Source organism: Parasteatoda tepidariorum, chromosome 3 (genome assembly GCF_043381705.1).
Source record: "Parasteatoda tepidariorum isolate YZ-2023 chromosome 3, CAS_Ptep_4.0, whole genome shotgun sequence".
Taxonomy (NCBI): domain Eukaryota; kingdom Metazoa; phylum Arthropoda; class Arachnida; order Araneae; family Theridiidae; genus Parasteatoda; species Parasteatoda tepidariorum.
In genome coordinates this window covers 69,877,967-69,890,600 of record NC_092206.1, presented here as the reverse complement: position 1 = coordinate 69,890,600, position 12,634 = coordinate 69,877,967, and the positions used below count along the sequence as shown (strand labels likewise).

The following is a 12,634-nucleotide window of genomic DNA, read 5'->3' as shown; positions in this document are numbered from 1 at the left end:
TTTAGCCCTCAAAACTGCTAGCACCCGCCGTGGCATTGATTCCACAAGGTGCTGATAGGTAGTCTGAGGTATCTGGTACCAAGCACTCACCAACTGGTCCTGCAATTCCCTCACATTGCGAGGGAATAGCGTGGCAGCATGAATTTGGTTTTCCAAGTAGGACCACAAATGCTCTATTGGATTAAGATCAGGCGAATTTGGGGGTCAAGACATGACTTGAAAGTCACTGGAATGTTTCTGGAACCAATCCATGACGATTCGACCCTTATGACATGGTGCATTATCCTGTTGGTAAACACCATCTCCCACAGGAAAAACTGTTGCCATGAATGGGTGAGCCTGGTCTGCAACTATGTTCAAGTAGCTTGCAGACGTCAGGGATTGTTCTATGAGGATTATGGGTCCTAATGTGCCCCATGAAAACATTGTTCCTGGGCGAGAAACCATGAAAACCTGGGTTTCCGATAATAAGTTCGTAAGTATAAATATAAGTATATATATATATATGTATATAAATATATGCATCCAGCTCTAGATTTCGCAGTGCCTTGTTGACAACTTGTAATCTTATACTTGTTTTCGTAAAAAATTGTTGGACATTATTGTGATAGAGTAGTAAATTTCGATATTTTTTGATAGCTCACTGAAATATGAAATATTTCGTAGCCGGAAAATAGTTGAATTAGCCAAGAGTGATGACTAATGTATGTTTGGGAATTTTAGTATTTTTGATTTGACTTCATTTTTAATAGCTCCTTTTTGATTCAGAAAATTTTATTCTGAGAATTTTAGATTCAGATAATACTTTTTTTTTTTAAATTTTCATATTCTGTTCTATAGTCACAAGAGCTTAATTTCAGTTTCCAGCAGAATTAATTAAAATAAATTTCTAGAAAAAGGAAAATTTTTAAGCTATATCAGTAAAATAATAAATTAGCTAATAGGTGATAGAATTATTATTAAGTCATATTGTTAATTGAAAATAAAAATATCTGATAAATTTATTGAAGGAATTTTATCTTAAAAGTGGCATTGTGTTCAATTGTTTTCTTTTTTTTAGGGTGCCAATATAGGGCTTATTTTAGGAATTGCAATTTCAACGTGGATTGGATTTAGTGCTGTCGCTTACTCACCTCCACAAAACCCCCTACCTGTTTCTGTAAGAGGCTGCATGGCTGACAATTCATCCGAATTATTTTATTTTTCAAGCAATGCAGAACAAAGTACGAGCAATTTTAGTTCCACAGTCCCTTCCCTTATTTCCGAACATCACTCTCATCTCGAAGTGGATTATGATGGTTCTAAGTAAGTTATTTAAAATTAGGCGATCAATGCTTTAATCTGTTTTTGAAAATCGAATTTCCTTCGTATCAAGCTTACGTAACAACGTTACTTTTTCAATACATTTTTGTCTTTTTTCTTTGCATATTATTATTTTTCATCGTTTTAAGTAAATGAAAAAGAAAAGTTTTTATTGCTCCTTTAAATGTTGCTATACTCTGGAAATAGGTAAAATTGGTACTTTGAACAACATTGTACAATTTCACTAACTCCTTTACATGATCCTCAGAAAAATTCGCCATACGTTTGCCTTATAAAATGCCTCATAGGGATGTTCTTAAGACGTTTTGCTAATTTTAAAATTATGCCATTCACTTTTTCCACATGCTAATTGCAACATTTTGTCATAGACGAATTGCGAACGTTTCCCATAGGCTACAACAATGATTCTCCATAGCCCCATGGCATAGTTCTTCTACCATCTCACTAAACATAGACAGTAATAAACAAGGTACATTGTATTAAAGTGAATTTTTGGAGCTCTTTTGCAAAAATAATTATGCTGCAAGCATCGGTATAAAGCGAGAGATTAAGCAATTAAACATATGCGAAATAATTGTGAAAGAAGTCAAAGAACGCTTACAGGACAATAACCGGAAAATACAAGTATTTGCAACAAAAATTAATTAAAAACTCATTAATGTTATATAAGTAATTCAATAAATCAGTTGGAATAGACTTACATATCTATTGATTCTCTACTGTTTCTTGATCCAAAATTATTCACAACATCTAAGATTGAGCATAGTATAGAAGAGTACAAAATGTAACATTTCATGTTAGCACAATTTCCAAAACACTGTTGTAGTTCTTCTGTCACTAATTTAGCACTTTTAAGTACAGTCTTATCGTCTCGTCTTATTCACTTCAGCGTAAAAAAAATAAATCATAATCTTAAAAGTGTTGTTCATTTTTTAAAATAAAATTAATTTTTGACTCAGTAAATCATAATACATGGGTAAATTTCCAGTTGTGATGCACAGATAATTATTATTACAGTATATATTACGCATTATTATGGTAATAATCTTGTAAAATTTACTAGCTAAGGCATTAAATCATTTTATGTATTTAACATTTAAAAAATAATGGTCAGAAGTAACTATGTGGATGAGTTTATTTAATTTATTTTGCAGAGATATATTCCCGCTCTATAGAATTTCCTTCATGTGGCTGATAGCAATAGGTTTTTTCATTGCTTACGTAGTTGGATACTTTTCAAGTATTATTTTAAACTTAATTAAAGGTGAGTACTTTAAACTCAAAATTATATTTTATTTTAAAATAAAAGTTCTATATTCTTAACCCAACAAAATACAAAGATTTTTTTTACCGCAGAAAAATCCGAAAATTATTACTCTAGACTCATACTTAATATTATTAAATAATACAGAAAATTATCACTCACTGTTACTATTATGCAAGTATAGAAATCACTTTTTAAGAGTTTTGATGGATTAGCATAAATTTCTAAGAAATATTTTTCCGTTTTCCATGTTTATTTAATTATGCTTAAACGTTTGGTTAATATTATAAACATAATTAAAATATTATTTGGACATAAGATCGAGAATTAAGTCTTTATAAATTTATCCCCATTCCTTATATTAATTTCATTAAAACTTACAAATGAAAATTTTATTTTGCTCAACTCTGAGCATTTTGACAGAATTAAAAATACAAAAAAGAATTTATTTTACTAAATACTGAAATTTTTTTTACAATTTAGATAAACGTATGAAAAGTCCGTCGTTTTTAATATTTTTCATATTTTATAAAAGTAATCAGCGAAATAAAATAAAATTATTGTTACATTATCAGTTAGCTGTTTTTGTAAGGTTCAACGCTGTGCATTTAGAGAAATAAACTCAAAAATATTTTAACCATTTTAATTAGTTATTTATCTGATCTAAACGGAAGAAAATTTATTTTTAAATAACAAATTTATCAGCCATCTGTAAGTCAATTCACGTGGCTCCTCTGCTGCGTTTTGAAACGACTCCTATTAAACTTGATCAATTTTAATTGATCCCGTGAAAAATACATAAGAGGAAAATTAAAATTACTTCTAATGGAAATTGTATTCAAAAATAGTTCTTTTTATATATTTTTTCCTAACTGTGTAATAAAATTATGCTATAAAAAATAGCTGAAAGTCCTGCAGGAAGAAAACTCTATTTTTCATGGAAACAAATGTTTAGAGGAATTTACAGTTTTTTTTTCCGTTTTCTGTTTTTATCCATTATTTGCGAAATGTAAAAAATTCCCGTTTTTTTACGGACTTTCTCTGTTTGTCGGTTCAAAGCTGCATTTGTTGAAAAAACGGGGGTCATCTACAAATTGTCCAAAAACGATGGAGATATCTACATATTCTATCCGATATGTTGCTTTTGAATTTTAACTTATGAAGAATATTATAAAAAAAAAGGTAAAAATGTTCCTTTGCATGAAATATAGAAAGGCAAACTGTTGGTCGCATACTTATTCACTATTTTTAGGAGATAAAATCAAATCTTGTATGATGGATAGAATTTAAACTGAGCTCCTTTCTTTAAAAGGATTTTAATCCAATTAACAACTCAATGTAAAAATTGTAAACTGAGGGGTCATTCATCAATATTTTTTTTTTTTGAATAAAGATATTTAGCTACATTGAATAATAGTAAAACACTTTTTAAAATTTTAAACCGATTTTCAATTTTCTAAAGAATATTAAGTCTTAAAATTTGCTTTTTGTAAGAAATCATTTTAATTAAGATTTTAATAAGTAGTGGCATTTTGAAGCAACTAATATAAGAATCTTATAATTTGAAATGGATTAATTCAAAATGTTCTTGAAAAAAAAACTATTTTCTATTAGATCTGTAACTTAACTATGCATTTTTTTATTTGATATAATAATTATCTTAGTAAACTGAAAAATCTATTTTTCTCCTAATCCCTAACAGATTAAACATGTTCTAGTCTTTGCTTTGCCATTCAGTTTTGTGTACCGTTCGATAGCTTAAGCCTTTTTTAAAGATCATTCTGCAATTATTTTCTGTGCTTGCTTTTATTTTCCACCAATTATTTTATGGTTTTGGAAATGGTATGGTTATTTTGCTTAAATGTGGTAAAATAACAATAAAATAAATTGTTATATAGCCATTTTTTCCGCAAGAAACAGTGCAGTTGACTGTTTTTCTTACCGCAAATTAAACAGACTTTAAGTGTATAAATGCCTCAGTTGTTTTTTTTTTTGCAATTTTAGATTTATTTATTTCTTTACAACAGTGAACTTGGCCTGTGGCATATGGGCAATTTTGATACATAACACACATACAACACGATAGTGTTGTTGCACAAATTTATTTGTCGAAAAACGTTGAAAATCAAAAACAGAAAACTTTATTAGTGGTCATTTGATTAAGTATGTAGGTATTAATGGCCACAATAATAAAATATTTATCTCATAATAAAACCAAGTACGTCGTAACAAAACCATTTATCTTTATCTCAGAATTTTGTTGAGTGGTGTAGAGTTCCTTTAAATTGTACCAAATTGTATATAATGAGCCAAACGTGTCGATGCAAAATTTGGCACGTGTACCATAAGTTACTAATGCCTGACTAAGGATACAGAAAAATTTTCTTCGAATCCTTCATCCTAAATTACTATTTAATAGGCTATGGGAGTTTGTCATTGTAAGTTTTTACGAAAACAAAAATTTTTATACAAATGAGAAAGCAAATAAAAGCACGGATTTAGAAATTTTTATTTTGCAGGAAACTCAAGAGTTAAAGAAATGACTTCTATTTATCCATTTCCAGGAACGATGCCATTAACTTAGTACTTCATTCAAAATAGGACAGTAAACTTCTTTAAAATAATGAAATTAATACTTGGCTCATTGCTTAAAAATTATTTCAAAACAAATTTTGTTTTATATTATTGAAAAATTTAATTCAAACGAAAATGCTCTGATCATTTACAATAATTTACGGTGTATTTAAATTACGTTTTAGGTAAAACGGAACAAGTTGCTCCAGAACTTATCAGTCCTCTCGTGAAATATTTCTACTTTGAAAAGCCTCAAAAAGCAGCCCATGTATCGGACGCTATTAAGAGCAAAAATGGTAAGTTAAAATATACATTTTATTTTTACCTCATGTCAAGTGCTCGGATAGAACTGACAAAAATAAAGAGAAATAGAACTAAAGTAGTAATCCTTATGAAATTAGTTTTCTTGATACTTTTCAGTTAGCCGAGAGTATTTTTTTAATCGTCCATTTCAAGTAAATAAATAAAATATTAAAAAATAAATAAAAATCATTGAATTTGATTGCCCGCGGCTAATCAAAAAGAACCGCTTTCTTATTGGAACCGTTTTCTAGAAAAAAATCAGATGCATTAACAATATTTAAGTTGAAATTTTAAGTAACAATTTTGACCGCATCTGAGAATTTTGCTAGTTACTATTAGCAAACTACTATTTTAAGACAATTCCAAGCCAATATTATCGTATTTTACGTTTTGTAAAATAATTTTTCTTGATTAAAGATGTTTTTATCTTTATTTGTTCCACATGAAAATCCGCCTCAGACTGCTTTCGTTCAAACCATGCAACATAATCCAGCATAATAAAATGCACAATGTCAATTGTATTATTTACTAAGCAATATAGTAAAAATGCACTCCTTTTACAGACATAAGTCTGTTATAAATAATAATTTAGGTTTCAAAAAACAGCTAAAATTTCATGAAAGTAAAATTTCTTATTTCTCATTAAATAAGTACATTATTTTTACATTGAAATATGCATAATTTTTATAATTAATATGCTTAAATATGAAGGTATTTAAAAACTGGGTAATTTCTGGAGTTACGAAAGCATTTATTAATTATAATTATTTAAAGAATCTATTTCGTCGTTAATAAATGCATATGTATGGCTTCTAGGGTTACATTCTAAATGTTGGTATGCTTCAGTTAATTTTTTGTGCATTTTCAACGAAGTACTGTGATTTTTTTTATCTAAAACTGTTGATCTATTACGACGGAATCCCTCTCAGCTAGTAAGTTCGTTAGTTCCGTCGACAATAGTCATATTTTTTTGCTCAAATATATATTGTTTCTGCAAATTTTATGCATTTCAAACATATCTGAAGCGCAAGGTGCAATCAACAGCTTAATATACTTTTTTTCCAGAAAATAATTAATCGATTAAAATAATGTTTGAATTTCCTAGTTATTCAGAAGATTTTAAAAAATGAAATTTGAAAATATGGAATGTTTAAGTTTTGAAAATTAAAATTTTTGACTTAATTAAAATTATTTATGCCATTTTATATCTCAGCTGAATATTTGCTATTAAAAATAATTAAAAAATAAACGATTGAAAAATAAATGTCAAAATGTGCAATGTACCAAAAATAAATAGATTAATAAGCAACATCGTTTTAAAAAGTCGGTCTGTAGACCTTACTAATAAATAGTTATTTTTTCAAATTGCATAAATTTATAGGCTGTAACGTTCACTTTAGATAAACATTATTAAACAAGAACAGCAATTGGCATCAAATTTGTAGTTTTACAATCGCAACAAAATATGAATATGAATCAAAGTATAACTCAAAATAATAACCAAGAAATAACGGAAAATTAAGTATTTTTATAAAATAAATTTCTAAAAAACAACAACTAACGATAACATTATTTGTGCAAAATCGTATAGCCTCAAATATTGCTACAAAGTGATACTGGCAACTCAAACAAGTGGGCTACGACGAAATATTGAGAAAATAAATTTTTAAATTCAATTCTTGGATGTACCCATTTTGCTTCATTCATCAATTTAACGAATATATAATACTAATATATATTTTTAAAAACATAAATGCACTTGCAAAATGTCTAATCATTTTCAAAACGTCAATTTAATTATGTATTGGATATGATATTTGATATAAATATATAAATAATTTTACATTATGTCAAAGGAACTAGTATACTTATCCTTAAATCGAAACTTCGAATGAATTTATAAATCTGAAAATAGTATAACTTGAAATAATAATAATAAAATTTTATTGACTATTTGATTTGAACACATTTTGTAAATTAAATATAAACGCAATTAAAGTTATTTTCATAATTGGAATTAATGTAAGCTTTTTTAATATTATAAAATAACATCTATTTCATTCTAAGTAAAAATTATTATTTTTAAATTTTATTTAAAAAATTTAATAATTTTTTTTTCCAGAATTGAGCGAAATGGAGGTGATTAGACGAAATAGTAATTTCATATGAATGACTTCTATTGATGTCAGTTTCAATTGTGATTGAATTACATAAGAGTATTGCATAGAACTGTGCAAAGTGAGCGTAAGAAAAAACTGTAAAATAATTTCCTTGCATACTTTCTGCAGATGTAATTTAGAGTGTTGTATATAAAAGAATATTTTTCTTAAAATATACTTTTAAAGTTCTTGTCTAAAGAAGTAACAGAAAAGCAAACACATTTGGAAGGCAAATTAGCTTTTAAGCACCGAATATGAATGCTCTTAAACTTAATTTTTTGAATAAAACTCTTAAAATATTTATGAAAGTTTGTGATTGCGTAATACCTTGTATATAATTTTTATGTTACAAAATTTTGTAATTATTTTTTAATCTGAATAAAATGACTTAAAGTAGAAACTATTTAATTTCTTTTCTTGTATTTATTATGCACACTTCATTCTCTTTAGTGCATCTGTGACTAGCTTCTTTTCAAAGAATTAATAATACTGTAAAACCAATAAATTATAAATTTTTATTTTTAAAATTAGAGTACAAAATAAATTTTTTTATACTATTTACAGTTGTGTATTCTGAATTTTTAAAAACACATTCTTGTGAACACTTGTAAATCGTCTTTTCAAAAAATACATTGAATAAAATCATTCTATAGCTTAACTATAAAAAGAAACAATAATAAAATACACATATGATGGCAAAACATAAAAACAAATTATTTATGCATGTGTAATTTATTAATAAAATTTTATTTAACGGTTTTCTTCATTAGTCACACAAGAAAACATCATTAATTTTATTGTTACTGTCGAGATTATAGTTGACTCATTTTAGTCTTCATTGTGAGACTGGAGCACAAAGTATGTTTTTCTTTCTAATGCTTTATATACATATCCTATACCTATATCTCCTTATATGTGGAGAAAAAGTTTTGGTAAAATTGTCGTACTGTATGGTAATGACATTTCTGATATAAAAAAACTTATAATTATGGTTAATAAAGTCAAAATATATCATATTTAAACTATTTATTTGGTAATTTTTCCGTTAATATGGTAATGGTTTAACGGAAGTTTTGATTTTCAAAAGTCTAAACCATATTGCTACACAAAGAGAAATGCAAAACTGAAAAGTAAATTCGATCAAATAAATGGTTTTTATTCCTTTTTCTAAGGTATCATGATAAAATTTCCAAATTACTGCGTTTACCAAATTTTCTCACATATTATAAGACAATATTTTATTTTTCATTTTTTGAGGGTGTTCCCGTATAACCAGAACCTCCATACTTGTTTCACGGTGTAAAAAAACAGAATGGTTTTAAATGTTCTTATATAGTAGTAATTTGAACCCCTCAGCTATTAAACAAATTATAAAATACAGAAGAAGTATTTTAAACTTAAGTAAGAATATGTAAAGTTTGAAATTCCGATACACTAAAAAAATAATCTCTAAAAAGAAAAATCAGCTGTTATTTTCTATAAAAAATCTTTTTTCATGTATACTTATTAACAACGTAATAAGAAACAGACATAAATTATTTTTCTATTTTCCCAAATGTAATATTTGTAATAATGTATATACAAAATATTTAATTAAAGAAATTCTAATTCTGCAAAACTGACCAAGTCTACAGACCAGTACTCTTAAATTAAAGTGACTAGCAAAAAATGTTCTTAATTTCACATTCTAACTTTAATCACTTTTTGCTGTCATTAAATTCATAGTATTTATTTTATTTAAAAGATAAAATATAACAGCTTGAAATATTAAGTAGTATCTATATTATTCCACTAAAGCACTGCATAGAATAAAAATTTTTTTAATGCTTATGTTTTTCTTTTATAGCAAAATTATTTGCTTCTTAAAAATTTCAAAAATCTAAGACAAGATTGTTAATGAAAATTTTAAAAACATCATTTAGAATATGCATCACTGACTGTCCTAAAACCTGGTCTCCTGGTGTAAGCTAACCTGAAAAGTAAAAACAAATTTAAATATTGAAATTATATTCATTTTATGCACTTCAAGCTTTGTTTCCCTTAAATTATTTCTAAAACTTGAATTAAAACAAAAAAATTAAGAATACTCTTCGAATTTTTATTTATCGGTTTTATTTCTTAAAGTATTATAATATCTTCCTTTTTACAGTAAACAAAAATTAAAATGGCGGATAAATGTTTAGAAATGTATATAGTTTCGAACTATCAAAAAAGCCTTAATACAATTACTGAGCAATCACAAAATTAATTACACTGGATTAGGAAAATTAAATTAAAACTGTGCATACAAAGATAATAATTAATATAGAGGACACGAATGTATATAAATCGGAAATACATAGAAAAATAGATTTTAAGTAAATATTCAATCAAAGCTGTTCATTACTCTTACATTTTTTTCATGTTGAACAGCTCTATCCTTTCTTAAGAGTAGCGATTCCCAATTGGTTGTCAGCAGAACCCTCAGGTAGCATGGTAATAGAGTTAAAAGGGGTTCCGTGACTATTTTAAAATAGTTTATTATTTTAACCTTTTTGAAATTTGTAATTATACTTAAATCGAATCAATAATCTTTATATTACTTATTATTGCAAAACTATTTAAAATAAAATGCCAATGGCAGAGAAATGAATTTTTTTTAGAAAGAAAAATGTGCATAGTTATGAAAAGGTACATATAAAAAATATATGAAATATTTATAAAAAAGTGCAATTAGCACTGCGCTTTTAGATAAAAATTTAACACTGCGCTTTTCAGATCAAAATAAAATAACTAAATTCGTTGATAAATAAATATATAACCCCGTAATAACCCTTTTATACGCTTAAAGCAATTATTTTTGAACAGTAAATTCAACAGTAAATTCAATTGCGGAACATATAGCCGATTTTAAGACTATTAATGATAAAACGATGAAAACATTTCCATAATAAAGTCTGAAAGTAAAAATAGTGTTTTGATGGTTAATATATACAGAATTGTTTTCATTAATTTCGTTTTTAAAGTCAGGGTTCTGCCAGACGAAGATTTATTATTTAGTAGCCGAAAAAATTTGAAAACTGCTGCTCTAGAGTTTCTCGACGAGTTACAAACCTTGACACGCGTATGGAAAATATAGTAAAATATAATGTTTTTTGTCAGCAGTAGTAGTAGTATACAGTGTACACATACTAAGCAGTAACTTTTATTGCAGATAACATTAAAATATACCTACTGGAAAATCATTTTTGCTGTCTGCAACGGCAGAAGTTCTATCGAAATTATTTTCTTTCTCAAAGGCTTCCCTTTTGGAGAACCATGTGCGTACAGGACTTAAGTATATATCAGGAACATCGTATTTTTTCTCTAAAAAATAAATTTCTCGAATAAGAAAATAATATGTAAATTATAAGTCATAACTATCAATTAAAATTAAGAATAAATTTGAAAGTATTATATACAAAATTGAAATTACATGTTGAAAAAATGAAATCTTAATATTTTATTGTTTGCAGTTATAAAAATTTGTCATATACAATATTGAGAATTAAAATAAAGTATTAATAAAACACAGGCGATATATATTTTGTTTGCAGGTTTATCAAAGGGATTTATGAAACTGTTCATTTTTGTACTCTCCATATACAACAGAAGGTCCTTAGTTTTATAAAATATTTTTCTTAGTAGCAGAAAAGAGAAGAATTTAATATTTTAATTGATTAAAATTCAAAGAATTTTGTTCAGCACTCTATATTAATAGTTTTAATACATATGTCAGATTGAATTCTAATCATGTTCTTACGTTCTCTTAAAAGTTTCTGAAAAATTATAAATACTTTAAAACTTGCATTGAAAAATGCATTTCGTATAAAGCTTAAACGTTGAAAGGTATGTATTTAATTAAAAAAAGTTTTTTTTAAAGATTAGCACCAATGTTTTATACACTGACAGTCACTCAAATCTTAGGATATGAGAAAAAAGTTTTGAAATGGTAATCCTTTCATTAGGTTTGCGACATTAAGTTTCAGACATTTCCTTCAAAGTGAATTAAAATTAATTTTTTCATTCATTTCTTTCATTCTACTTATAATAATTTTGTAGAATTTTCTTTAAATTCAAATATTACAAAAACTTATTCATAATTCACTTAATGCTCCCAGAAGTTTAAATTTAAGAAAACTTCCAATGGAAATTACAAATAAAAATGAACAATATGAATAACTACTAAGTTAAGAATCTGTATTTAGTGTATTTGTATTTGATGCACTATGTCTGGAATAAAACGAAATGTGGTACACTGAGAAAAGTAATTGAACACAAACTACAAGTTTGTCAGTTAACAAATTATAAGAATTGGGGAGTTTAACAAGATTATCGAAGACATTAACCAACCTTTGTGAGTTTTTGATTTCTTGTTAGGTTTTTGAATTTATTTCGGCAATGGATATTGGACAATAAACAATTTTCTTATAAAACCCAATAATCAATATCCAGACTCCGAGAAGCCACAGTATCTTGGAAATCAGATGATCTCAAAAAAATTTTTAAGAAAAGACATGGTTCATGCAGATACATGCATGAGGGTTCTATCCTTTTGAAACCAATAGTATCTTTCTGAACGCACCCTCTTATCCTGGGTGCTCTTGGTGACAGAATTCAGTTAGGTATGGCACTATTCATCGTTTTTCGTGGGTTGCGTTTTATTTGGAACATACTAAATAACTTTTTTTCTACTACCCTTTAAATAATCGTTGGTCCACAACGCATATTTAAATAATCAATTTCCTTTCATACTCTTCTCACAATTACATGAATGTAGATATTTGTTATCGCCATAAATAAGTATCCTCCTGGTCTTATCAAGAAATATTCATTCATAAGTCAATCAATTCATTTAATAACATGAATATTTCAAGTTATTTCTATACAGAGCGTTAGGTGAGAAGAGTTAAAGAAAAGTGAGGAAATAAATTGAATACTTGATTTTTAAACGTACTAAATAGCATTAAAATACTTTGGAGTGCTGGTTTTC

General features: G+C 26.9%; 2 protein-coding genes across 4 annotated transcripts in view; one reads left to right on the top strand and one right to left on the bottom strand.

Moving 5' to 3' along the window:
* Window positions 1–1,060: 1,060 nt before the first annotated feature.
* On the top strand, window positions 1,061–8,026 carry LOC122268354 (uncharacterized; the record flags this gene model as incomplete). Its single annotated transcript, XM_043045348.2, is given in 4 exon segments — window positions 1,061–1,305; window positions 2,478–2,587; window positions 5,347–5,457; window positions 7,587–8,026. Coding segments are annotated over 4 exon segments (402 nt in total). The 3' UTR covers window positions 7,634–8,026.
* A 94-nt stretch (window positions 8,027–8,120) lies between these two features.
* The window catches only part of LOC107444057 (putative sodium-dependent multivitamin transporter), a 32,775-nt gene continuing 28,261 nt past the window's right edge, over window positions 8,121–12,634 (bottom strand). For all 3 annotated transcript variants that reach the window (XR_001584073.3, XM_016058116.3, XM_016058117.4), the window contains 2 exons: window positions 10,838–10,968; window positions 8,121–9,595 (listed from right to left, as the gene is read on the bottom strand). Coding sequence is in view for 2 of the 3 variants with exons in the window: in XM_016058116.3 (XP_015913602.1) it covers window positions 9,566–9,595; window positions 10,838–10,968 (161 nt within the window). In the remaining variant the exon portion in view is untranslated. The remainder of the gene's footprint in view (window positions 9,596–10,837; window positions 10,969–12,634) is intronic.